This window comes from Prunus avium, chromosome 6 (genome assembly GCF_965620075.1).
Source record: "Prunus avium chromosome 6, drPruAviu1.hap1.1, whole genome shotgun sequence".
Classification (NCBI taxonomy): domain Eukaryota; kingdom Viridiplantae; phylum Streptophyta; class Magnoliopsida; order Rosales; family Rosaceae; genus Prunus; species Prunus avium.
In genome coordinates, this window is record NC_142289.1 from 37,468,081 (window position 1) to 37,490,974 (window position 22,894).

General features: G+C 36.7%; 3 protein-coding genes and 2 pseudogenes across 4 annotated transcripts; 4 read left to right on the plus strand and 1 right to left on the minus strand.

Annotated features, from left to right (window-relative positions):
* Positions 1-1,510: 1,510 nt before the first annotated feature.
* Positions 1,511-6,537, minus strand: LOC110760115 (ZIP metal ion transporter family). Its single transcript, XM_021962306.2, has 12 exons — positions 6,107-6,537; positions 5,560-5,618; positions 5,351-5,443; positions 5,154-5,243; positions 4,948-5,029; positions 4,401-4,456; positions 3,542-3,598; positions 3,014-3,054; positions 2,597-2,664; positions 2,407-2,463; positions 2,197-2,314; positions 1,511-1,966 (listed from the first exon to the last, which is right to left on the minus strand). Exons 1-12 carry the CDS (start codon positions 6,168-6,170, stop codon positions 1,921-1,923), a joined length of 831 nt encoding a protein of 276 aa, XP_021817998.1. The 5' UTR covers positions 6,171-6,537; the 3' UTR covers positions 1,511-1,920.
* A 5,043-nt stretch (positions 6,538-11,580) lies between these two features.
* G1 (transmembrane protein G1P-related 1) lies at positions 11,581-12,837 on the plus strand. The gene has a single exon (XM_021962401.2). It carries the CDS (start codon positions 11,741-11,743, stop codon positions 12,512-12,514), a length of 774 nt encoding a protein of 257 aa, XP_021818093.1. The 5' UTR covers positions 11,581-11,740; the 3' UTR covers positions 12,515-12,837.
* Positions 12,838-15,430: 2,593 nt separating this feature from the next.
* LOC110760166 (arabinogalactan protein 23 pseudogene) lies at positions 15,431-15,890 on the plus strand (annotated as a pseudogene).
* Positions 15,891-18,230: 2,340 nt separating this feature from the next.
* Positions 18,231-18,654, plus strand: LOC110760174 (arabinogalactan protein 23 pseudogene; annotated as a pseudogene).
* Positions 18,655-20,273: 1,619 nt separating this feature from the next.
* Positions 20,274-22,841, plus strand: LOC110760150 (A20/AN1-like zinc finger family protein). Of its 2 annotated transcripts, none has more exons than XM_021962358.2 (3): positions 20,274-20,413; positions 20,565-20,626; positions 21,916-22,841. In XM_021962358.2, exon 3 carries the CDS (start codon positions 21,944-21,946, stop codon positions 22,463-22,465), a length of 522 nt encoding a protein of 173 aa, XP_021818050.1. In that variant the 5' UTR covers positions 20,274-20,413; positions 20,565-20,626; positions 21,916-21,943; the 3' UTR covers positions 22,466-22,841. The 2 variants fall into 2 exon arrangements, with proteins under 2 accessions (XP_021818050.1, XP_021818049.1); XM_021962357.2 differs by having other exon boundaries at positions 20,275-20,413; positions 21,931-22,841.
* Positions 22,842-22,894: the final 53 nt, after the last annotated feature.

Here is a 22,894-nt window from a genome sequence, read left to right on the forward strand (position 1 = left end):
AGTGCCTTTTACCCACCTCATCTTGTACAACTAATGTCAATGACTATTAGCAATTTTTCTTGTAGTGATTAATTGTGATATATATATTTGTTATCATGTCCAATTACCTGTGCTTCAATTACATCCCAGTGTTCTTGGTGTGCTTAAATCTCTGTCCTTCAAATACTTTTTTCTTTTTATAATCATATTCATCAAGTAAATCGTGCAATTCTAAAGCTTTGGACAAAAAAACTTGATTTTGTTAACTTTACTTGATCCTTCGGGTGATGAAAGGCCTTTAAGTCTTTTCTTCTCTTTTGCTTTGAGTGTGTGCATATAATATAGTTCCTATACTAATCTCACCCACTATAGCCATAACCCATTTTCTCTTCAATTTCACAAATCCAATCAAAAGCTAACTTTTTGCAGCGGAAGGGAAGGACAGGACTAGACAGCCTAAATCCCATAATAAGCTTTGGTTAGTTCTAAGAAATTCTCTTACCAATAAAAGGTTTTGTCATAAAACCTGATTTTGGTTCCTTCCCCACTCTACTTTACCTAATAAAACACCTTTAGTCTTTTCTTCTCTTTTTTCTTTGAGTGGAATTTCTCACTATTTATTTACCCCCATTTTCTCTTCAATTTCACAAATCCCATCAAATGCTTTTTGCATAAGAAGATAGGACTAGACAGCTTTAATCCCATGTTGTCCAGATGAGTTTTTTTTGTTTCTGAAATTGCATTTCCAAGAAAATACAATGATTTACTAGATGGGAAGTCATGATGAGATTGAAGAGGAGAAGACCTTCATTTCAATTGACCACTCCACAGAAAATCAAAACTATGATAGCTAGGTCTCTGGAATCTCCTGAACTCTTTATATGGATTAAACTTGAAGTATTGTGCATTGCATTGCATGTCATAACAGCATGATCCATACAAAAGTCATCATATTTATATATGCTGCCTTTCTTTTCTTGTCTTTTCTTTTCCTTTTTCATGCCTTTTTGAAATTCACATGTCTTTTCCTTTGGTTGCTACACCTACATGGGATTGTGATGTATATGCCAAGCCAAAAGCAGTAAAATATTAGAATCTGATATTGCAGAGAAATAATTTACATAAAATATCAAGATATTCCAAGAGTCTTGCACTAGGAAGAACAAAACGTTCCACCTACTGGTCTTGGAGTCTATCTGTTGTTGAAGGAGCATATTCTTAATGCATGTTTGGGATCATGGTGTGATTCATTTCTCTCTTTTACCATTTCAGAGCACAAATTTGTCTAACTATAAGATTTCATAGGATTCATAATGTTGCAAATTTGCAATTACCATTTCAAGCTAGTAAATTTTGCTGACTAATTTACTTATAGCGAATACTTTACGGAGGCAAGTGAACCATGTAATTCGTACCTATATCACCTGTAAATATTGAAACTGTTTTCAACTCCATAACTTACATGGATAATACAATTTCCAGCCATGAATTGTTCTTACCAGTTTTCATTCAGGATCATCCATGAAAAATCTAATCCATGACTCAACTTATATGGAATTAAATAACACTGTCTGTACATCACGTGTTTGGGTGGTACTGTTATCTGCAATACTGATATTCAAATACAGGAAAATGAAAGTGTGTTCAGTAAAGATATCATGTTCCATACACTATTCATTTTACATATTTATTAGAAGGATTTTACATATTTATTAAAAGGACAAATAAGTACATCACTTTTATATCGAATATGAACTGCCATCCTCAGGGTATTACTTTCTCCTTTGTGCCGAAACCAGATGAGTTTTTAAAGGCCAATTAAAATCACTACAGGTCTTCAGGCAGAAACCAAATGATCTATTGAAGGCGGTCTAAAGTCAGTAGACTTGTACAGCAATGTAAATTACTATGGGGTAAGATCCATGGAATGATGGAACACAGCTACAAGCTCATCTCCTGAGGTAGGCTGATTTCAAGAAAGTATAGGCTGCAAAACAGGCAAAGAGAGAGTAATCTGTAAGGAGAATAAGCTACACTTATGTACAGCTACAAATATCACACCCTCAGATGCTCTAACCCTTTTCTAGATATTCATAAAAATAAATTAAACAGCTAATTACTCTGAAAAACTCCTTTACCCACAAGTACCCTATTTGCATTTGTAACAGTGACATTCTAGGATATTTTTCTTCAGTATATTTAAAACATAAGTATTACCTTGCAGACATGAAGGCCATTCCCAAAAACACAGCCTTGACAGCTTGCTTCTGCCCCGCATAATCAAATGCCAAGGGAAGCATCTCATGCAGGGTTAGAAAAGCCATTACTCCACCAACTGTGTCACAACAAAAATGCACGGGAACCAAAATTTTCATAAAAAATAATTCTTATTCAGTTGACATATTAAATTATCATTAATTTGCAAACCTGCTCCCAGCAAGCCTTCAAGAATATCAGGACTCAAGCTGCTTGGAAATAGATAGGCTGTAGCAGAAGTGAAAACCATTAACAAGTGGCCTTGAAGAAATTCAGGACTCAAGCACCTATTCTAAATCCAACCTTCCCATTAAGATTGGTAAAAGAAAGATATCTAAGTTTCTTTTCACAGTTGACATACCTACAATTATGACACCCAAAGGCTCAGCAAAACCAGAAAGTGTTGCCAATTTGAATGCCTGCCATTTGCTGGGACATGTAGAAAACCCACCATTTAATAATTTCTCATAGGAATGATTCAGTGTCCGTGTACAACCATGACAGAACTGCCTTTTCCATTACCACATTCAATAACAATTTCATACCACTTCCAACACTACAACTACCTCCACCACTTCTAACAAAATTATCAAAACCCTCACAGTCGACATCATTTTACCAAAGACCACTACCTTTTTTAAAATATTTTTGTCTGCCTTCAGGTTAATTAAAGACACTTGAGAGTTATTTTAAAACAAAAGTGAAAACAAAAAAAAGTAAACCCTTTGTTCGTCACAGTTCATAAGTACTTCAAAAAGCCGACTCCAAAAATTCTCACCTCTGTGTTGCAAAGTAAACAGGAAGTGCAACAGCAACGCCCTAGAAAAGAGAAAGTTGTCACTATATAATAACGATAGTAGTTCTACATTAATATAAGTCCAAACTCAAAATTTAAAGCAATTTTCTATCTATTTAATAGTCTACAATTTTGCTCATCACACTCTAGTCATGAAGTTTATGAACAATTGGAGGTTGATGATATTCATCACCAATACACAGAATACAATTTTAAAAAATATTGAATCTTTCATTTAGAAACTCGGAAATCATTTGACACGTTTTTGAAAATTTTGAAATGTTGAATGCAATTTTCCATCCTTTTTCTTTCAATTTCTCTTTGTTGAGATGTGCACTATTCTTGCAATCAACATAAGTTCCATATATTCCAAAAATTGTATCCTTAACAGCAAAATGGTAAGTGGTGGACCTTGGAAGGTACAAACAATTATGTGCTACTTTAATCCACGGCAGAGTGCGAGCAATTAGAGCAATACCACGTAGTACAAGAATTCGAGAATATACATACCTCTGGAATGTTGTGTAAGGCAATGGCCAAGGCCAAGTTGACACCAACACGAAGACCCTGCAAACAATTAGGGAACAAGCAAGAATGGTATAAAACATTTAGCATCAGCAGCAATTATAGTCCTCAAACAGATATTGAAAACCATTCTTGCTGCATCTACAATCACCAATCCCGTATGATGTAAAGACTATGCAAGTCAAAACCAATATTCACTAACAGAAAAGAAAACATACAAGAATGCACGGAATGGCACACGTATTTAGCAATATCAACTAGCATACACATCTATGAAATTAAGAAGAAGAAAAAAACATACAAGCCAGGATCTGTAAGCATCTAAAATTGTTTTAGATCGGAAAATTATAGTAGCTTTACTAATGAGTTCCCAAACTAGAAACCACAGCATTGGAAGCTGTGCTTCAAGAAGATAGCAACATATACAGAGCTTCCGTGACCATGTTAACTGGTTGAATGTAGGAAAAGATATAAAAATGCATTGCAAGGAAGGTAAAAAAATAAAGTTTCACCATCTAGATTGCATCTTAAATAATAGTACTTCTAATTCGGTCATGAAGAATACTAAATAGTTGGTATAGTTGGTGAGTATAAGTTAATTAAATGGTCGCACTACCCCCATACTATATTATATCGATAACATATCTTAAAATAATTAGGCAAAGAAAACTGCATAAGTATTGCACATCAAGAATCAAAGGAAGTCGACCATTCAGGAAGACATTTTTTATAGACAATTTACAAATAATTTGTTTTTTTTTTATTATAATCAAACACATATTATGAAATTCAAATCAATATAAGCATGAGTTCATCTATCTAATCAAACTTTAGATAGAGGTACCTTCATTGATCCAAGGAACACGGCCATTCCTTCTGGAAAGTTGTGTAAACTTATGCCTGCAACTCAATGGCCATGATATTCCACATTAGAGGGGATCAACTATAGACATTAACCATAATACTTAAAAAATTTCTCAGACTTTATTTCTCAAAAGGGGAAGAAAATAAAAGTCCAGAAAATAAAAAGTATTGCTGTAAGCTATTAGAAACATTCAAAACATGCAGAAGATGCAAAACACCCCTAGGCCTTGGGTTGGGTGGCATTCGAACGGGATGAGAAGAGGGGTAGATTTTATTCTTCTTGTAGGCCCAAAAAAATCAACAACAACAAAAGACATATCCAAAACACGAAGACATAAAGATGGTTTTTCTAATTTATAGATTTGACTAACTTGACTTAATTTATCAAAACAAACTTTTAAATTTCAACATGCAACCATTAACTAACTAAAGTTTCCGATTCCACATGTAACATCAAATTAATTTTGTCTTCTAATTCAAAGAACAGTATGGAAGGTAGTTTAAACCATCTCAAACAAGTAGTATACCTATTGCTGTAATTATCCCACTGTATAGAACTTGGCGGCGATGCTTCTTCAAAGTGTCCTTGCCCCCTTCATCCCCACTTTTCTGTTGTTAAGTATATTGTCACACAGTCAAACATGCCTTCTATTCGGGGTAGAAGTATAATGCCAAATCATATGCAAAAGCATCCACAAATTCCTCAATTAGAAGGAGAAAAGTTGATTACTACCTTTTTACCTCTCACATCTGAACTAGGAGCAAGTGTTGGTTCTGGAATAAAATTGGCAATGATACCAAAGAATATGACACCGCCAAAAAACTGCACCACCGATATATTTTACATATAATTCTAAAAGAAAACATGAGCAACTCATGTCGGGGAGGTGATGGATTTGAATCAGACAAACACTAAAGTATATGGCTTACCCATAGGTTGCCTTTTAAAAAGCCAATCGAATTTATAGCATTGTGAGCCAAATCTAGGAATGATATGCTTAGCATCAAACCTGCAGCAAAACCCTGCAGAGAGAAGAAAATGTAAGCAATTGAGTCAACACATGAGCTAATTCTTTAAGAAAATGACCGAACCAGGGAACAAATAAAATTTCAGAATTTAAGGATATGAATCAGAGCACCTGTAAAAGCCCAAGTATCTTCAAATTGGGAGCCTCATTGAGAACTACAAAAAGTGCACCTGTACCACATTCCAAGACTGTCATTAGACTCCAGAACAGAAACTGATTTACTGAGCATTGAGGTGAACGTCAGAAATTAGGAAATTCCATAAAAATGAAAAGCCTTTTTCACACCATGACTAATACAAAAGAACTGGCCTAGAAAACAGCGGGAACACATCTCAACAATGCCTTATACACCATTAAACCTCAATTTCGCAACAACTTGATGGATAGGGAACTGAAACTAGTAGAAGCTAATTTACAAAACCCACCAGCAAATTAACCAATATCAGACTTCTATCTAAAACTCAAAAACTCAAACAAAGAAAGCAAATTTGAAGCCAAAACCCGAAAGTAAGTAATACCCAGAAGCAAATTTGAATAATCATTACTTAATAAACGAAACAAGAACAACAAAATCCTCCTAAATGGGACAATTTGAAATTGAAATTGCTGAAATGGCTAGTTGAAGCAGACGATAAATAAGCATGAGCTTTTTACTAACCGATTGAAGTACTCAGTCCACCCACAAGTGAGAGAGCCAGAGCCACCAAGACCTGAGAATCCATGGAGGGCTTTTTCTTGACCAAGGAGTCCAAACTCAAAGACCAAAAAGCTCCAAAATCCGTGGGGCTGAACCGTTGAAAAGAGTTTGACGGAATATGACTGAGTAGCTGGAGAGTAAAATGAAACAGTGAAGCTAAAATGGTTTAAGCTATCGGGGAACTCAAAGCCAAATATATATAGAGAGAGGGAGAGAGAGGGAATTTTCAATTTTGTATAGTGGAAGAAAGAGATGTTCGTAAGGGTGGTCCAAAGAAAATGTAAGAGAAGAGAACAATGAGTTTCTTTCTCTACAGTCTTAGTCTATACCAAACCTTGTATCATCATCCTAACCGTACTTCAATGGAAGTGCTTCGTATATCTAGGGGCTAGGCTTAGGCTACTATAGCAAACGGCTTCAAGCCACGAATCAATGCTCATAGAGCATCCGCAATGGGCTCCCTAAACTACTTTCTTAGATAAATTTTAGGGAGGAATTGTAAAAATACAACTCCAACCATGCTCTCTATCCACCTTCTAAAATAAGGAGTCCTCTAGGAACTCATAAATCTGAGGAGAGAGAAAGTACTCCTAGTGGCTCCATATAATTTAATGCTGCCTTATTTAATTAGTATTTCAAACCTTTATTTAATGCTAACTATTTTTTATTTTATTTTTTAATAGAGATGGACCAATCAGAAAAGAGTTATAGCATTTATGACTCTCCAAATTAGGGAGTATGGTTGGAGTTGAAATTTTTTAGAGAGCTCCTAAAATAGCTTTATTATATTTTTAGCTAAATTTTAGCTAAGAAATAAATTAGTCATTCTTGATTGATTTCTTGTTTCTCTTTCTTTTTTTTTTTTTTTTTTTTTCGTTCATTCCTCATCCGTTTTCTTTTTATTAGAGATAAGCAAGGAGTGCATAAGGACTACTTTAATAGTTATCAATGCAAAAACTTCATTTTCTTTATTGCAAATAAAGAATATACGATTATATACTTTTATTTTTCTATACTTATTTCCCTTGTGAGAACAACATTGTTTCGGCATCGGAGTATAACTCTAGAAAGAGGAGAAGTAAATAATGTTTAAAGCAATGTACTTAGTTTTAGTTATAAATATATCATTGACATGAAATGTGTTTATATAGATATAGCTCAATGAAAAAGGATATTGACTTACACACCAGTGGTCTTAGATTCAAATCTCCGTAACATATTAGTAGTGTGTGTGAGAAACTTCCTCCTCTTTATAGTTTAGATTATCAATTGTATTCAAAATATATGTATATATATTACGTGTATGTTCAAATGGATCGTTATAGAGTTGCTAATACTCTTTTTTTTCTAGCCGGTTGTGGCTGATCAAGCATGGCATGTTGATGCAAGAAAAGAAATGAGGTCATGTATGACAAAAGATTTTGATCAAATAATGCACTGATAATGTTTTATACTGTCTCAATGGTTTATGTTGAGAGTGGCATGAGCTTGCAATCGTGCACGAAAGCTTATTTAAGTCGAGTTAATTGTGGGTTAGGTCGTAAGCACCAATAGCTTGCTCAATATCCATTTCCAAACCTTCAAAAGTTGAAGATAATGCAAACTTATTAGCCACCTAAAAGTAAGGAGGATCTTGTTAATAAATAGAAAAAATAATTAGGGTGCATCTTTGTACGTGGTTCTAGTCAATTGCTTGCTTGGTATATGCTACAATATTAGATAAATCAAAGCATATAATTCGTCATGAGCATCTTCAACTGATATGTCAAATTATCACAAGGACATGAAATGACAAAAATTAAAGATTAAAATTGCTCGAACTGAGTAGTCAAATTATGCATGGATTTAAAGGCCGGAAGATATACGTAAAAAAATAACATATAAAAAAGCTTGATGTCAAATATTGGTTTAATATTTTTCAATCATGGACACAACTATCATTTACTCTATTTTAAAACTTTATGCATTATATGTGCTCCATTTACTTGTAAAAATGTAATGAAATAATATGATATTTGGCACTTTGGGTGGAGTTAAACTCCTTAAGTGTCAAATGCAAAATGTGACATTAATAAAACAAAGAGGCTAAATTATATATTCAAAAAACATGGAAGCATATTGTTAAAGAATATTTAACACGTAAGGAATAGAGGAGGTAAGGAAATCTATTGAGATTTAATTTTATGGCTAAAACTCTTTTTTCTTTTTTCTTTTTTCTAGCCGGTTATGGCTGATCACCATGCTTTTTGTCGATGCAAGAAAAAAGTAACGTATCTTACTTTCTCAATGGTTTAAGTGCAGAGAGAGAGAGAGGTATACATATTCCTTTACAATTTAGCTAGCTCAGTCTTCCTTTCCAAACCTTCAAAACTTCGAGATTGAGATTTGGGACATAATACAAATACTAGTATATTCATAAACTTTGTGATGGAGTTTGCAGCTATTGTATTATATTAGCAAACTTTCTGAGAAAATTCATAAAATTAATAAAGGATGTGCATCCAATCGTTGTCCATCGGCTAGCAAAATAAAGAGACTTCAAATCTTTGCAGGGCTTATTGTATTAGCAAAAGGAGACAAACCATTGATTATAATAGCAACTTCTTGCGCTTCTCTCCATTTCTCTCATGGTTAGCCTCTCGCATCAAGCTTTGTTTGCAAAAGGAGGCTATCAAGAAACATCCATTTGTAGCATCTTGTGTGTATGATCTTGTCTGTATGATCATTGAAATGTTTCCTTGAACTTTGTTGAATGTTAAGGCTGGTGAGACTTAACCAACTGAAATTACAAATAAGCATGAATTATTATGAACAACAATTGGGTGGCCGAAACCTTAAGCATGAATTATTATTATGAACAAAACTGGGGTGGCTCAAAAAGTTGTGAATGAGTTAGGGTTAAAAAGTGCAAAATTTGGACATAAAAAGTGCACCTGGATGCGTTGGTGCAGGAGGAGTTACACTTGATTTCTTTGGGGATTGATTGGACTTGTGGGTTTGCTGCTAATTTTTGCAGAGGTCAGATCTTTGAGGCTCATATGGGGGTATTCGTAATCTGTTAAGTTGATGCAGAATTCTGTACTCTTGGTATCCTATGGCGTCTTTGATTTCAAGCTATAATATGCTGGGAGTTTATGGGAAAGTTTGTGTTTCCCTCTTTTCGGCCGGGTAGGCCGATGGAAGGAGTTTTTTGGTCCTTCTTCTCTTGAGATGCGTAGGCGTGCCACCACCAAGCCACTTGATGGCTTGGATGGAAAGATCGTGTGAGTGTGTTTGCACTTCTGACTTTTAATCAAACGATTGATCGACCAAGCAAGGAACCTCCTCTTGGCCTAGGTTTTTTTTCTTCCTTGAGGTCAAGAATGATTGAGCTTTGTATGACTATTTTTAGGATTTTTGTGATAAGTGCAATGAATGTAAGTGCAGTAAACGAAATGACAAAAATCTAAGTGCGAGAAATGTAAATGCAGTAAACGAGATGACAGAAATGTAAATGCGATAAAATAGATTAAAGCGATAAAGACTTAATTAAACTCGAATGTAAAGACAATTGAAATTAAATTGCAAGAAAGTAAGCTTACACTAGGAAAACGAAGAACTTGGATAATCTAAAGAACTTGAAAGATAAAATCCTAGACTATGAATTGAAAAGTACAGGATAAAAAGATAGATTTTGTGTGTTCAGTCGGAGGTCTTCGTCTCTTCTTCTGACGACCAATTTATAGAGCTTCCTTCAGCTCACAGGATTTGGCCATTAAATGTCTAAAATTAATTTTGTCTTGAAAATCCTTCCAATATTAATGTCTTCTGGAGCTCTAGGCATGAACTGCCCAATACGTCATTGGGATTGTGAAAAACTCTCCCCTTGATTTAAGGTGCAATGAATCTTGGTAGGTCGACACTTAATCCTTCATGTCTTTAAACTCCGCCACTTGCAAGGAAACTTTTGCTGGAGCTCCTAGGCATACTTCTTGGATCGGGCTACTCTGGCATTCTTAAATTGGGGAACATTTTTACAACCGAGGATTTTTTATGCAATCGGGGATCTTTCACTCAACCGAGGATTTTTTATGCAACCGGGGATCTAGACATTTAATGAGAATTTCCCAACCATCATCAACCCCTATGGTTTGTCAGTAAAATGAGATTAGGATAGTAGGGTGGCTACAAATCTTCCCATCTTCGAATTCCACCACTTGCAACCTATACAAGATAAACTTTTCAGCCCAATTTGCTCCACCTTTGCATCCACCTTCCTATATATATATTAAGACAAATAGCTTTTCAGCCGAATTGGCAGACCATCCAAAGGCTCCAGCCATATTTTTATTCATCCACCTAATATATATATATATATATATAAAGCAAAGAACTTTTCAGCCAAGTTGCAAACCACCCAAAGCTTCAACCGAACTTTTGCACTCATCCATTTATTATATTTATATATATAATAAAGCAAATAACTTTTCAACCCATTTTTGCATGTCACCAAGACTTAGGCCGCACATTTGCATTTGCTTTCTCATATATACTTTATATTATATCATACTTGGAAGCCTCCAGCCACATTCAAGCATGACTTAGCAAATCTGCCCTAGCCTAAACAAAAACCCCATTCGCTCCATCTTGGAACTCCAAGTCACAACACCCAGCCGTGACTTTTGCCTCATTAGAATAAAAACCCAACCGCAACTTCCAGCGCAGCCCGGCCACGAAAACTCCAAGATTTCAGCCGCAACCTCTTCGCAAGCTTCAAATTCGGTTGTGATTTTCAACAGCCCCAAATAGTTTGATACATGTGTTTGCTCATTGTATTGCTTAGTGGAGCTACAATTTGGATCTAGGTAGTTGATATGTGTTTCTTGGTTTTTTAGCCCCCCAATTCATCAAAATTTGACACAATTAAGACATTAAAAACAGAAGATCACCAATAAATTGGAACATATCATCCATTGAATACCGCCAACATAAATCCAAACTATATTCAATAAAAAAGAAATTCCAAACTATTTTTCTGTTGTAAGCATCCACTATATTGAAATTCAATAAAGTTTCTAATTTAAATTTAGGGTTAATGTTTTTTTTCTAATCAACATTTAAGGTTAATGTGAATCATTTAAATATCACAACGTGGAAGCCAATGAGGGTTGGTTGAGTTGGTAATAATCGTTCTCTTCGCTATTCAGGTTTAGATTCGGTAGGTAACCCGTAAAAATTAAAAAAATAACTAAAACCCCCTCTATAAGTTCTCAAAGAGGTCTTGATATGCCCTAACTCTAGGATAATCCCTTCACTCCCACTAAACTTTTGTTCATAAAAAAAACAATTATTCACAACGTAGAACAGATGCTGTTTTCTTTTTTTTGTTTGTTTATAATTCTCTAAAAATAAAAAATAAGAAACCAACGTAAAAGCATTAACATTTTCCAAATTCCCTTCATATCCTTCTGAAAACCCCTCATCAACTCTGCCGTAGTCGAATAACTCGAAGCTTCTCTTCAGAGAGAGGGCTGCTACAACCTCTCCAAACCCCCAACTTTCACCCCTCTTTTCCATCACTTTCCCGAGAAGAAAAAAACACTCCCCTAAAACCCAATGGCCAATCGCATCGCCCTCCGCCTCAAATCCGACCTCCTTCGCATCTCAACCCCAATCCACCCCCGTCCCTTCATCAAATGTCCACCGTTCATCTTCTCCCCACTCTCCGACCCCCATCTCCACCGTTCAACAAATTTCCTCCTCCCGTTCACTCTCCGCTTCCTCTCCACCTCTCGCCGTGGCCCGATCCGGCCCAGACCCGTCGACATCGCGGGCCGGGCGCGCCAGCTCCAAACACGACGCCTCTGGACCTATGCATTAACCTTCAGCTGCATCGCGGGCTTCATTGTCATCGTCCTCAATAGTTTCCAAGACCAGCTCGTCTTCTACGTGACCCCAACCGACGCTCTAGAGAAATACTCAGCAAACCCTAGCAAGAGCAAGTTCAGGGTCGGCGGTCTGGTCCTCGAAGGCAGCGTGCTCCAGCCCGCCTCGTCGCCCGAGATGGAGTTCGTCGTCACCGATTTGATGACCGATATCTTGGTCCGGTACAAGGGCTCCTTGCCCGATTTGTTTCGGGAGGGTCACTCGGTTGTGGTCGAGGGCTTCGTCAAGCCTTTTACGGATGAAATTCGAAGGGAGATTTCAACGAAGAGTGTATCAGAGAAGGCGAGGAGTGGCGAGTGCTATTTCGCAGCCACGGAGGTTTTGGCGAAGCATGACGAGAAGTACATGCCTGGTGAAGTCGCTGAGGCGATCGAGAAGAACAAGAAGAAGCTCGAGGCCAGTCGGGCAGGTGGTGGAGAGTCTGAAAACCCCAAGAGCGAATAGATGGATGGGTAAGAGCTAAAATTTGTATCTGTTTTGGTGATATTTCATTCTTGTTAGTATATATTAGTTGATTGGAGAAATGGGTTACGCTTGGATAATTGGATAGTTGATTTAAGCTTAGGTGACCGTGCGGAAATAGGCATTGGTGTTGAGGAAGAGAGATAAAAGTTTGGAAATTTGAGTTCCAATTTTGTTGTTGTAGTGATATATCTCATTGATGATGAATTCTGTAGTGTTTCATATCAATTTAGTGATGAATAATGCCATTAATTGGGAATGGCAATGCTGCCAGTTATTGTTTCTGGCTTCGATTTTGAGAATTACATTCGAGATGTTTCGAATTATCGAGTACAGAGAGATCTTCTTCTTTTGTGTTCAATGTATGGTTTGTGTTCAATGTAATCTTTAGCAACATGAATCACTGATTGCTATGAATTTTCTGAACAATTTGTTATCTTGGTTTATGTTTTGGTCTTTTGAAGTATGAAAGCATCTTTAGGGCCCAGCTTTCTACACTCAACAACAATGTCAAAAGTTTAGAAGTCAAAACTTAGGCCTATTCAGAAACTTTAAACAGAGCCTTAAGCCTTAATCTTCTCAAACAGGTTTGGAATTGCCATTAGTATACACAGCACTATTGACATTATTGCCCAAAAAAGTGATGATTTCAGATGGACATTCTCTAATGGAATCTTCTCTTGTAACCCCAGTTGTTTAATTAGTGAGGTTAGGGATACCTCATATGATTGAGAATGATGACAGACCGTAGGATGATTCATTTTAGCATTCTTGTGGTGGATGTGTTTTGGTTGTGACACTAATTTTAGCAAGCTTTTCTGCTTGAGCATTTATTTTCTTTGCTCAGTGGATGATAACTTATTATTGGTGTGACCAAGTTTTATGAACGAAAGTAGGTATTTCAGATTTACAAGTTACAACATGCTACTTTATGTTGTTTTAAATGTGATTTTGCCGAAAAATCCTCTTCCCGACGACGGCCATTGCCTTGACTCTCAGAAATGAACTAGGATGTTTTTAAGTAGTTAATCAAACTCAATGACTGGCATTGAACCTTGTTTATGTTGCTTGCATCTTCGAGGCTATGGAATCCATGGGCGTTAGAAATGCAATAATAAAGGCTAAAAATGACAAACTCATACTGAAATACTGTATTAAATTTTATAGTGAGGCAATATAACATCCATAACCAATGATTAGGAAGATTAAGGAATAGCAAATACATGCAGAAAATAATACAAAAAATACCATAATAATTATATAGTAGTCTCAGTCTAAGTCTCCCTAACGCCTAAGCAGTGCAAAGAGTGAGAAGAGCACCGGAGAGTATATGAATAGGCTGGAAATTGTCACCAGAGTTCCGGCTCCAGTGTCCAATGCCGGTGATGGAGCCGGCGCACTATCCTGAGCTGTAACTGAGACAAGCACCATGGCTATTACCATCAAGAACATAGCTTTGCGGTTGCTAAATTGCGCCATTTCTAGACAGAGGAGAACAGAGGAAAAAAGAGTATTCGACAAAAAGAAAAAGAGAATGCAGTGTGATGAGAGAGTCTGTGTGTGGTGGATTGAAGAGTGAGGAAGGTGAGAGACTGGGAAACATGGTATTTATAGGACTTTCAATTTCAATTTTAAATTTTCGTAATTAAAACTTAAAATTTTCAAATTGGAATATGAATTCCGTACGAGGATGGAAACGTTACTCTCCCGTTACGTCTTGTGGCCCCTACAATAAGAAGGTGATATGATATAATGCCAGCCTTCTGTTCCTTTATGTGGTCCCCGCAACACAACGGCTCTCTTGGTCGGCTAGTCTCCTCTTCTGTAAAAGCAGCCATATCCAGACCGTTGAGTTCAAAAGTTGTGTTTTACAAAAGGAAAGAAGAAAAGGTTTCGTTGCCTTGCAAGTTGCCAGTGCCACACACAATTGTAGTTCAAATTTGATGCTTTACCAAACGAAAATGTTTTTTTTACTTATTTGCACTTCATATAAAAATCTTGTCTTCTACGTTTATTCATAGGTGAACTCAAGCAATAACAACAATAATATTCATTGACACAAATATGGTCGGAACTAAGTTTCTGATATGGGTTGGGCTAGCGTTGGAAAAATGGGCTGGAGTTGGATGTTGTTGAGCTCATGGGTGAGCTAAAGTTTTATAAGAAAAGTTAAGGAAAAATGAAACGATGTTCTGCCCTTATTTGCAGAAAGAGGAAGTCGAGCGTTTAAATTCTTTTGATGGTGAGGTTAATGAAACTATTAGGTTGCATCTCTTTTGTCAACATCAAGAACATTTTGCGATAAGAAAAACCTTCTTTTGATATATAAGTGATATTGGGGAAGGTGAATCGAACACAATATATTGGGTGCATGGGTAAATACTTTTCATCATTTGAGCTAAAAGTTGTTTGTGGACTAGAGTTGAACTCTTATTGTGATGTGAAGATGAGAGTAAATAATATTTGTCATAAGAGAAGTTTCTATTTTATTATGCTTTTGTTCGAAACCGTCACAATACTCTCATTTGATCATTACTCATCTAATCATTTGTTTATAAATGTAAGTTTAAACCATTGGGGTACTAATAAGATAACTCTAACAAGGTCTTTAGATGTTCCTTTCCATTTTTATACATGTAAAAATGTAAAAATCAAACCTAACCTAATATTTTGACACACTCAGCATCCTTATTATATGTATTTATCATCTTGTAAATCTTGACATTGTTAGTACTTTGTTGTACCTTTAAGTAGCCGTCATTCATGCAAAACCATACACGTAACCTAAGAACCCTTCCCTCATAATTCACAACAAACCGACCAACTCCACAAAAAAAGCCATAAAAATCTTCCAAACCATAAACAATTTAGACCCAAACAGATCATCTATTTTCCAAAAATACCCAAAACGCACCATAGCTAGAGAGCTATATATACCCTTCATGGCCACCCTATTTTCCTCAGGACGTTCAAACTACAACTCTAACATTTCCATATCCAAGGCTTATTGCTCAATATCAACCACACGCATAAAAATGGAGATGAAGAAGATTGCCTTGGCCGTCCTCATCGTTGCAGTCTGCATGTCCGCAGCTATGGCTGCTGGAAGCAAGAAGGTCGGTGCCCCCGTGGAGGCTCCTGCCCCCTCAGCTACCACCCCCGCTTATGCTCCGACACCTAGTGGCTCCATTGCAAACATGCCCGTCGTTGGATCTATGGTGGGAGCTTCACTCTTGTCCTTGTTGGCCTTTTGCTTGCACTAAATGTGTCTAATCAAGTGATCAAGAGGAGGATGTGTGTGCGTGTAACTAATTAATATATTTTCCAATAAATGAAGCTATTTATATAGCACTACTTATTCTTGGTGTTTTGTTTATTTGTTTTATCTTTTTAATCTCTTTGCTTAATTTGCAATACATCCCTACCACTATTTCCCTTCCGATGTGATTTGTATGACACAATAGATCTAGTCCAAGTCCATCGAAAACATCGACCATGAGGACATTAAGATTTGGGCCGATAGGATTTGTTGGACACAATATGTTAATGGCTCATACCATCACTGTGAGCCAAGCCTATTAGAGGACACCATGTGGCCGTGATAGGCCAGGTCACCTGTATACCGACCCAAGCATACATGATACCCTCGGTGTCGACAATGAGCTCTCCGGTCGGAATGTGACGAAACAAGGAGTGAACTAGTGATCGGGTATTCGGACACCTACCCGACCACTAGGGCGTCGTATCCAACTAGAGGTGCATTAATGACTAGCAGGCCTGACTAGACCCCTGTCAAGTCAATCACTCCGCCCCTGTGATAAACAGCCTGGCCAACAAGGAAGGCCAGTTAATACACGTCCCATCCTTGACCAGGTGTCGCCTTACCCTTTGATCTCTAGGTGAACAGGCTGGTGATGGAGATGGATCATTTAGTATACCTCTCATCCTTGTTTACCTGTCACTTCGCCACTTGATCCCTGTCAAGTAGCATGGTGATCAGAAACAAAACATTAAATGTAACACAAGCTAAGGGGATATGAGGAGAAGATCTCTTCCATAAATATCTTGGTCTCTCCTTCTCCCCCCTATAAATACCCCTCACCTATCTCTCGACAAAGGTAATAAATATTCTCACTATGAAAACCCTACGTTCTTCCTCTCCACCATATAAACCACACTTGACTTCACCATCAGAAGGAGTTCAACTAGGACCAACCCCAGTTCACTCCTATTTTGATACATGTTCTAAGTTTGCAGGTCTTCTATGGAAAGCATCTCAACCCCAGAGATCTGGTATAGGCCCAGACCTTGATCCAGATCCGAGCTATGTATTATACGTGAAGGATACCCGGTTTACACAATAAATCCAGTCCTAGCTGAGGCACCAGAATTGAAATGTGTTTTTAATTCATGGCCACTATGGGTTAATATCAAATTCTAAACACTTTATAAAAATGTTTTACTTATTTGCACTTCATATAAAAATCTTGTCTTCTACGTTTATTCATAGGTGAAATGAAAATAACAACACCCTCAAAGCAATAACAACAATAATTTTCATTGACACAAATATGGTCGGAACTAGGTTTCCAATATTGGTTGGGCTAGCGTTGGAAAAATGGGCTGGAGTTGGATGTTCTGTTGAGCTCATGGGTGGGCTAAAGTAAGGAAAAGCAAAACGATGTTCCGCCCTTATTTGCAGAAAGAGGAATTCGAGCGTTTAAATTCTTTTGATGGTTTTTTTTATCGTAAAACGTCTATGAGGTTAATAAAACTATTAGGTTGCGTCTTTTTTGTCAATTTTAGGGACGTTTTGTGATAAGAAAAACCTTTTTTTTTGATATATAAGTGATATTGGGGAAGGGGAATCGAACACAGTACATCGGGTGCATAGGTAAATACTTTTCATCATTTGAGCTAAAAGCTGTTTGTAGACTAGAGTTGAACTCTTATTGTGATGTGAAGGTGAGAGTAAATAATATTTGCCACAAGAGAAGTTCTTATTTTATTATGCTTTTGTTCGAAACCGTCACAATACTCTCATTTGATCATTACTCATCAAATCATTTGTTTATAAATGTAAGTTTAAACCATTGGGTGTACTAATAAGATAACCCTAACAAGGTCTTTAGAGGTTCCTTTCCATTTTTATACATGTAAAAATGCAAAAATTAAACCTAATCTAATCTTTTGACACACTCGGCATCCTTATTATATGTCTTTATCATCTCGTAAATCTTGACAGCGGAGCTAGAATTGTAAAGTTAGAGGGGCCGAAGTAGAAAATACAAGTATATAAAATACCTAAGTATTCAATAATTACATGTTTAGAGCTAAATATTTATAATTTAGTCATGTCTAATTTGTTTTAGAGGGAACTATAACTTAAATTATAAGTTATTTATTACAAATTATATATGTTTTATATAATATAATAAAGGATAGATAAAAATATGAGGGGGCCAGGGCCACTCCAAGCCTAAGAGTGGCTACGCCTTAGTTTGTTGTACCCTTAAGTAGCCGCCGTTCATGCAAAACCATACACGTAACCTAAGAACCCTTCCCTCATAATTCACAACAAACCAACCAACTCCACAAAAAAAGCCACAAAAATCTTCCAAACCATAAACAATTTAGACCCAAACAGATAATTTATTTTCCAAAAATACCCAAAACGCACCATAGCTAGAGAGCTATATATACCCTCCATGGCCACCTTATTTTCCTCAGGACGTTCAAACTACTACTCTAACATTTCCATATCCAAGGCTTATTTCTCAATATCAACCACACGCATAAAAATGGAGATGAAGAAGATTGCCTTGGCCGTCCTCATTGTTGCAGTCTGCATGTCCGCAGCTATGGCTGCTGGAAGCAAGAAGGTCGGTGCCCCCGTGGAGGCTCCTGCCCCCTCAGCTACCACCCCCGCTTATGCTCCGACACCTAGTGGCTCCATTGCAAACATGCCCGTCGTTGGATCTATGGTGGGAGCTTCACTCTTGTCCTTGTTGGCCTTTTACTTGCACTAAATGTGTCTAATCAAGTGATCAAGAGGAGGATGTGTGCGTGTAAATAATTAATATATTTTCCAATAAATGAAGCTATTTATATAGCACTATTTATTCTTGGTGTTTTGTTTATTTGTTTTATCTTTTTAATCTCTTTGCTTAATTTGCAATACACCCCTACCACTATTTCCCTTCCGATGTGATTTGTATGACACAATAGATCTAGTCCAAGTTCATCAAAAACATCAAAGATTTGGGCCGATAGGATTTGTTTGACACAATAAATCCAGTCCTAGCTGAGGCACCAGAATTGAAATGTGTTTTTAATTCATGGCCACTATAGGTTAATATCAAATTCTAAACACTTTATGATTAAGGTTCTATTACCGGTCTTGCTAATGCTAATGCAGTTCTCATTAGGTTCTATGCGTGTATAACCAAATTGTTGTTTCTCTTGATAAATCTTGTAAAACATACTAATAAACACCATCTATTTCCAATATTCATCAAGCAACGCAATTGTCGAACAAAAGCACTAAATTGATTGATCATGATCTATTTGTTGCTTTTCTTTTATGGTCGCACCTTTAACTTCCTTTCACTCCATCAATGGTACTTTCCACCTCCGTTCCCGTTCCCAATGCTTGAGTTGTTAGAAGACTCTTGGAAATTTTTTTTTGGTGAAAAAAAGTTTATAGGGGTATGGGAGAAAAAAGTTTAGGGGTATGGGAGGTCTCCCCTCCCCAAGCCAAGGCATACTAATTCCTCTTTGAGGACTTACATAGGGGGTTTTAGCCTTTTTATTTATTTATAGTTTTTATAGATTACCAATCAAGAGAGATTGTCGGCAGTAGAACGTGAACTTTACCAACTCAACCAATTCTCGTTCGGAAAGTACATGAAAATATAGAAGATTTGAGACAAACGCAAAGGAAGGAAGAAAAGAGGGTCTTTTAGTGACAGGTTTAATTGCAAACCTGAGTTTAATTAAATAAATTTCAAAGGCAAATCTTTGCTTGCATTTTGAGTTCCATGGATACCATTATTACTACCATGTGGTTGATGCGTCACTGATCATATGAAATTCATAGCTTGTCAAGGTAGGCCATAGCTAAGTATACAAGGATGGCAAGGATGCCTGAAAAAGCATATATATAGATGCCATTTCATTTCAGTTTTCGTTTGTCTTATCAATTTGACATTTACCTCACTACATATGCAAAGTGACAAGATTTTAGGGGGATATAGAAATAGATTTTGAAAATGATAGATGGGTTAATTAGGAGTAAGAGATAAGTAACCAATTAAGATTTGTCAAGCTTCTTCTCCTACAAACCTATATATTGAAACTAAATTCGATAAATACAACATTCTGCTAGAGTTCTGTGTTTCGATACAAATTATGAATATGTGATTGATCATTATCGCACATTAAAAATGTACTACAATAATCTACTAATTAAAAATAGGCGATTCAATGAGATATTTTGAGTAAAAAAAACATATTGTGAGCTCCTTCCAATTATTTTTATAGTAGGAATTGGATTGGGATTGATATAAAAAAAAGATATTTATTCTTTTTGACTTTAAAGTTAGAAAAAATCTCAACATTAGCATTGTGATTAACCGACCACTACACCTAACCTCACCAGCATACCCAACCCTGCAAGACGGTTATTAACGCTTTACAAAAGGGACAAAAGAGGAAAATTGTTCCAATAAAGGTAAGACCGGAAGCCAATGAAAAACGGCCACGTCGGTTTCTTAATAGAAAGAGAAGGTTATTAAATAGCAAGGGAGCGGCGCGCACTAAAAGAGAGAAACACGTTTCTTTCTTTTCCGCTCTGTCCTTGGCGATCCAAAATCTGATAGGGTTAGGGTTTTGAAAATCCCCCTTTTCTTTACTCTTTGAAGTTCTTGTATTGGCTTTTCATCGAGGGGTTCTTTCGATCTTGTTATTCGTTTACTGATTCTCTGATTCTCTGTTTTGAATTTTTGGTTCTTTGTTTTCTTTTGGTGAACAGGGGCCTGGTGTCCGATGCGATTCTGAGCTCAGGAATCTGTTTCAGAGGTTTTCTTTAATTGGGTAGGGTTTCTTTGTGTGCATATGTATATGTGCTTGTATAGCTGACTAAAAAGTAGGTTTTTTTTTTCTTTTTTTCTTCTGATTTTAGCTGTTCTTGTTCTTCAGGGGTTTCAAGGTAGGTAGCGTTTGGAAATTTATAATTTGGGATTTTTTTGTGTGGATTTCACTATTTGATTCAATAGTTGACGTTTGAAAGTCAAGGTAGGGTGTTGGGTAATTTGTGAGTTCATCGTAATTGCTAATTGGTTAAAAATTTGAGCTTTGTATTTGAAGTTTGGCACACATAAGTAGGTTAAAAGAAGAAAAATTCATTGTTCTTTTTCATTTTAAAAAAGTTTTGTTGTATATATTTGCTGTCAGTTAATTGGTAGGTGTTTATCTAGCTGAACTACAATACGTGACATAGTTGGTTTGAGGAATGGCCATTCAAGTCTTGTAATAAAGATCTTGTTTCTAACACTACACCAATACATGTGTGTATATGCCTACGAATAGCAGTTTGCTATTTTTATTGCTTATTGAATTGGCATGTGTAATGTACTTTTGGATTTCTATAATAACGCATTCATAAATTTTTTCAACATCTTTCGATGCTTTCAATATTATTCTATTCTATGCTAGATTGAAATCTAAATGTTGTCTATTTAAAGATGAGTTGTCCTGCGTACAAATTATAAAGATAATGAAAATCTGCCTGACCTCTATGATATTATGTGACATGATAATCAGATAGTCTCACAAGTTGTCTTTTCAACAAAAGTTTAGTCTTCTCAATGGTTTATAAAACTAGCATTAAATTACAATAACAGTATTTTTCGTTAGAAACCAAATCTTGAAAGGAAGATTGGGCGTGGGGTTTGGGTTTCCACTCTCACTTAGTGATGGGGACATCATTGATTAGTTTCCTAGTTTATTTGTTAGTTTCCTAGGTTCTCTAGTTTTCCAAATTCCAGTAGGATTTCTAGTTTCCAAATTTATTTGGGTTAGGATTTCTGTTTTAGTGAATGATTTTTTATCCTATTGCCTCTAGGTTTTGCTATAAATACCCCCATGTAGTTCATTGGAGTGGAGTGGAGTTATTGCATTAAAGTTTATTTTCCAGATATTGGAATTCTGGTGTGAAGCCAAGGACGGGTGTCAAGACCCTGGAGTGATTCCACACCTATCTTTATTCATCTAATTTTCTGTTTTCCATTGTTTTCACTTCCGCTAAACTGCCTAAATCTACAATTCACCTATATCTTACATCACTTAGCTGTCCCCCATTGATTTGTTGGTTTACTATTCAGGTATTCTCTTTGCAGGTAAATTGAAAAGATGGAGCATGAGGAGACTGGCTGTCAACCTCACCCCGAGGGTCCTATATTGTGTGTAAACAATTGTGGGTTTTTTGGAAGTGTGGCAACTAGGAATATGTGTTCCAAGTGCCACAAGGACATGATGTTGAAAGAGGAGCAGGCAAAGCTTGCTGCATCATCCTTTGGAAACATTGTCAATGGAACATCAAACAGCAATGGAAATGAACCTGTTGTTGCTGCTGGTGTGGATGTTCAAGCCCATCTGGTGGAGCCAAAAACTATCTCTTTACAACCATCCTTTTCCTTTGGTTCAGGTTCAGGGGGGAGTGGTGAGGCAAAGCCAGAAGGCCCAAAACGTTGCGGAACTTGCAACAAGAGAGTTGGATTAACAGGGTTCAATTGTCGGTGTGGTCACCTTTTCTGTGCAGTACATCGTTATTCAGACAAACATGACTGCCCTTATGATTACCACACTGCTGCACGCAATGCGATTGCTGAAGCCAACCCTGTTGTAAAGGCTGATAAGCTTGATAAAATCTAAGCCTGATGTGGTGAAGTTTCATATTTTGGAATTGATGCTTGTTTTCATCCAGGAGATGGCTTCAGAGTCTGCTGCGATATCTTAGCATTTGCCCTTTTATTATGTTATATCCTACTGGGGAAGGCATGGACATCTCAGCACTTTGAAGAACTCTGTATTTGTTGTGATTGGGAGAACTTTATGTGTTATAGTCTGTGCTTGTTTGGTGGACATGGTTATGGGTTAATGTTCGTAATGTGTCTACTTGCTGTCTATATGGCATTTCTTTCGTGTAGTACATTTCAGTCGCAATTCTCAGATGTGGACACAATGACTGGTATTGTATATTATCGATGTGGTTTCCATGCATAAATCTATTTTCCCTTCCTTTCTCGCCGATTAGGTTTTCAGGCATAATTTTAATCAAAGAGTGCCCCTTTTATCATTGTG

Bases quoted from the DNA above. Each gene is read 5' to 3' on its own strand.
- LOC110760150 (XM_021962358.2), top strand. From the start codon at position 21,944: ATGGAGCATGAGGAGACTGGCTGTCAACCTCACCCCGAGGGTCCTATA.
- G1 (XM_021962401.2), top strand. From the start codon at position 11,741: ATGGCCAATCGCATCGCCCTCCGCCTCAAATCCGACCTCCTTCGCATC.
- LOC110760115 (XM_021962306.2), bottom strand. From the start codon at position 6,170: ATGGATTCTCAGGTCTTGGTGGCTCTGGCTCTCTCACTTGTGGGTGGA. The intron at 3,599-4,400 runs GTACCTCTATCT...AATTGTTTGCAG, and splicing joins TGTTCCTTGGATCAATGAAG to GGTCTTCGTGTTGGTGTCAA. The intron at 1,967-2,196 runs GTAATACTTATG...CCTGTTTTGCAG, and splicing joins ATGGCCTTCATGTCTGCAAG to CCTATACTTTCTTGAAATCA.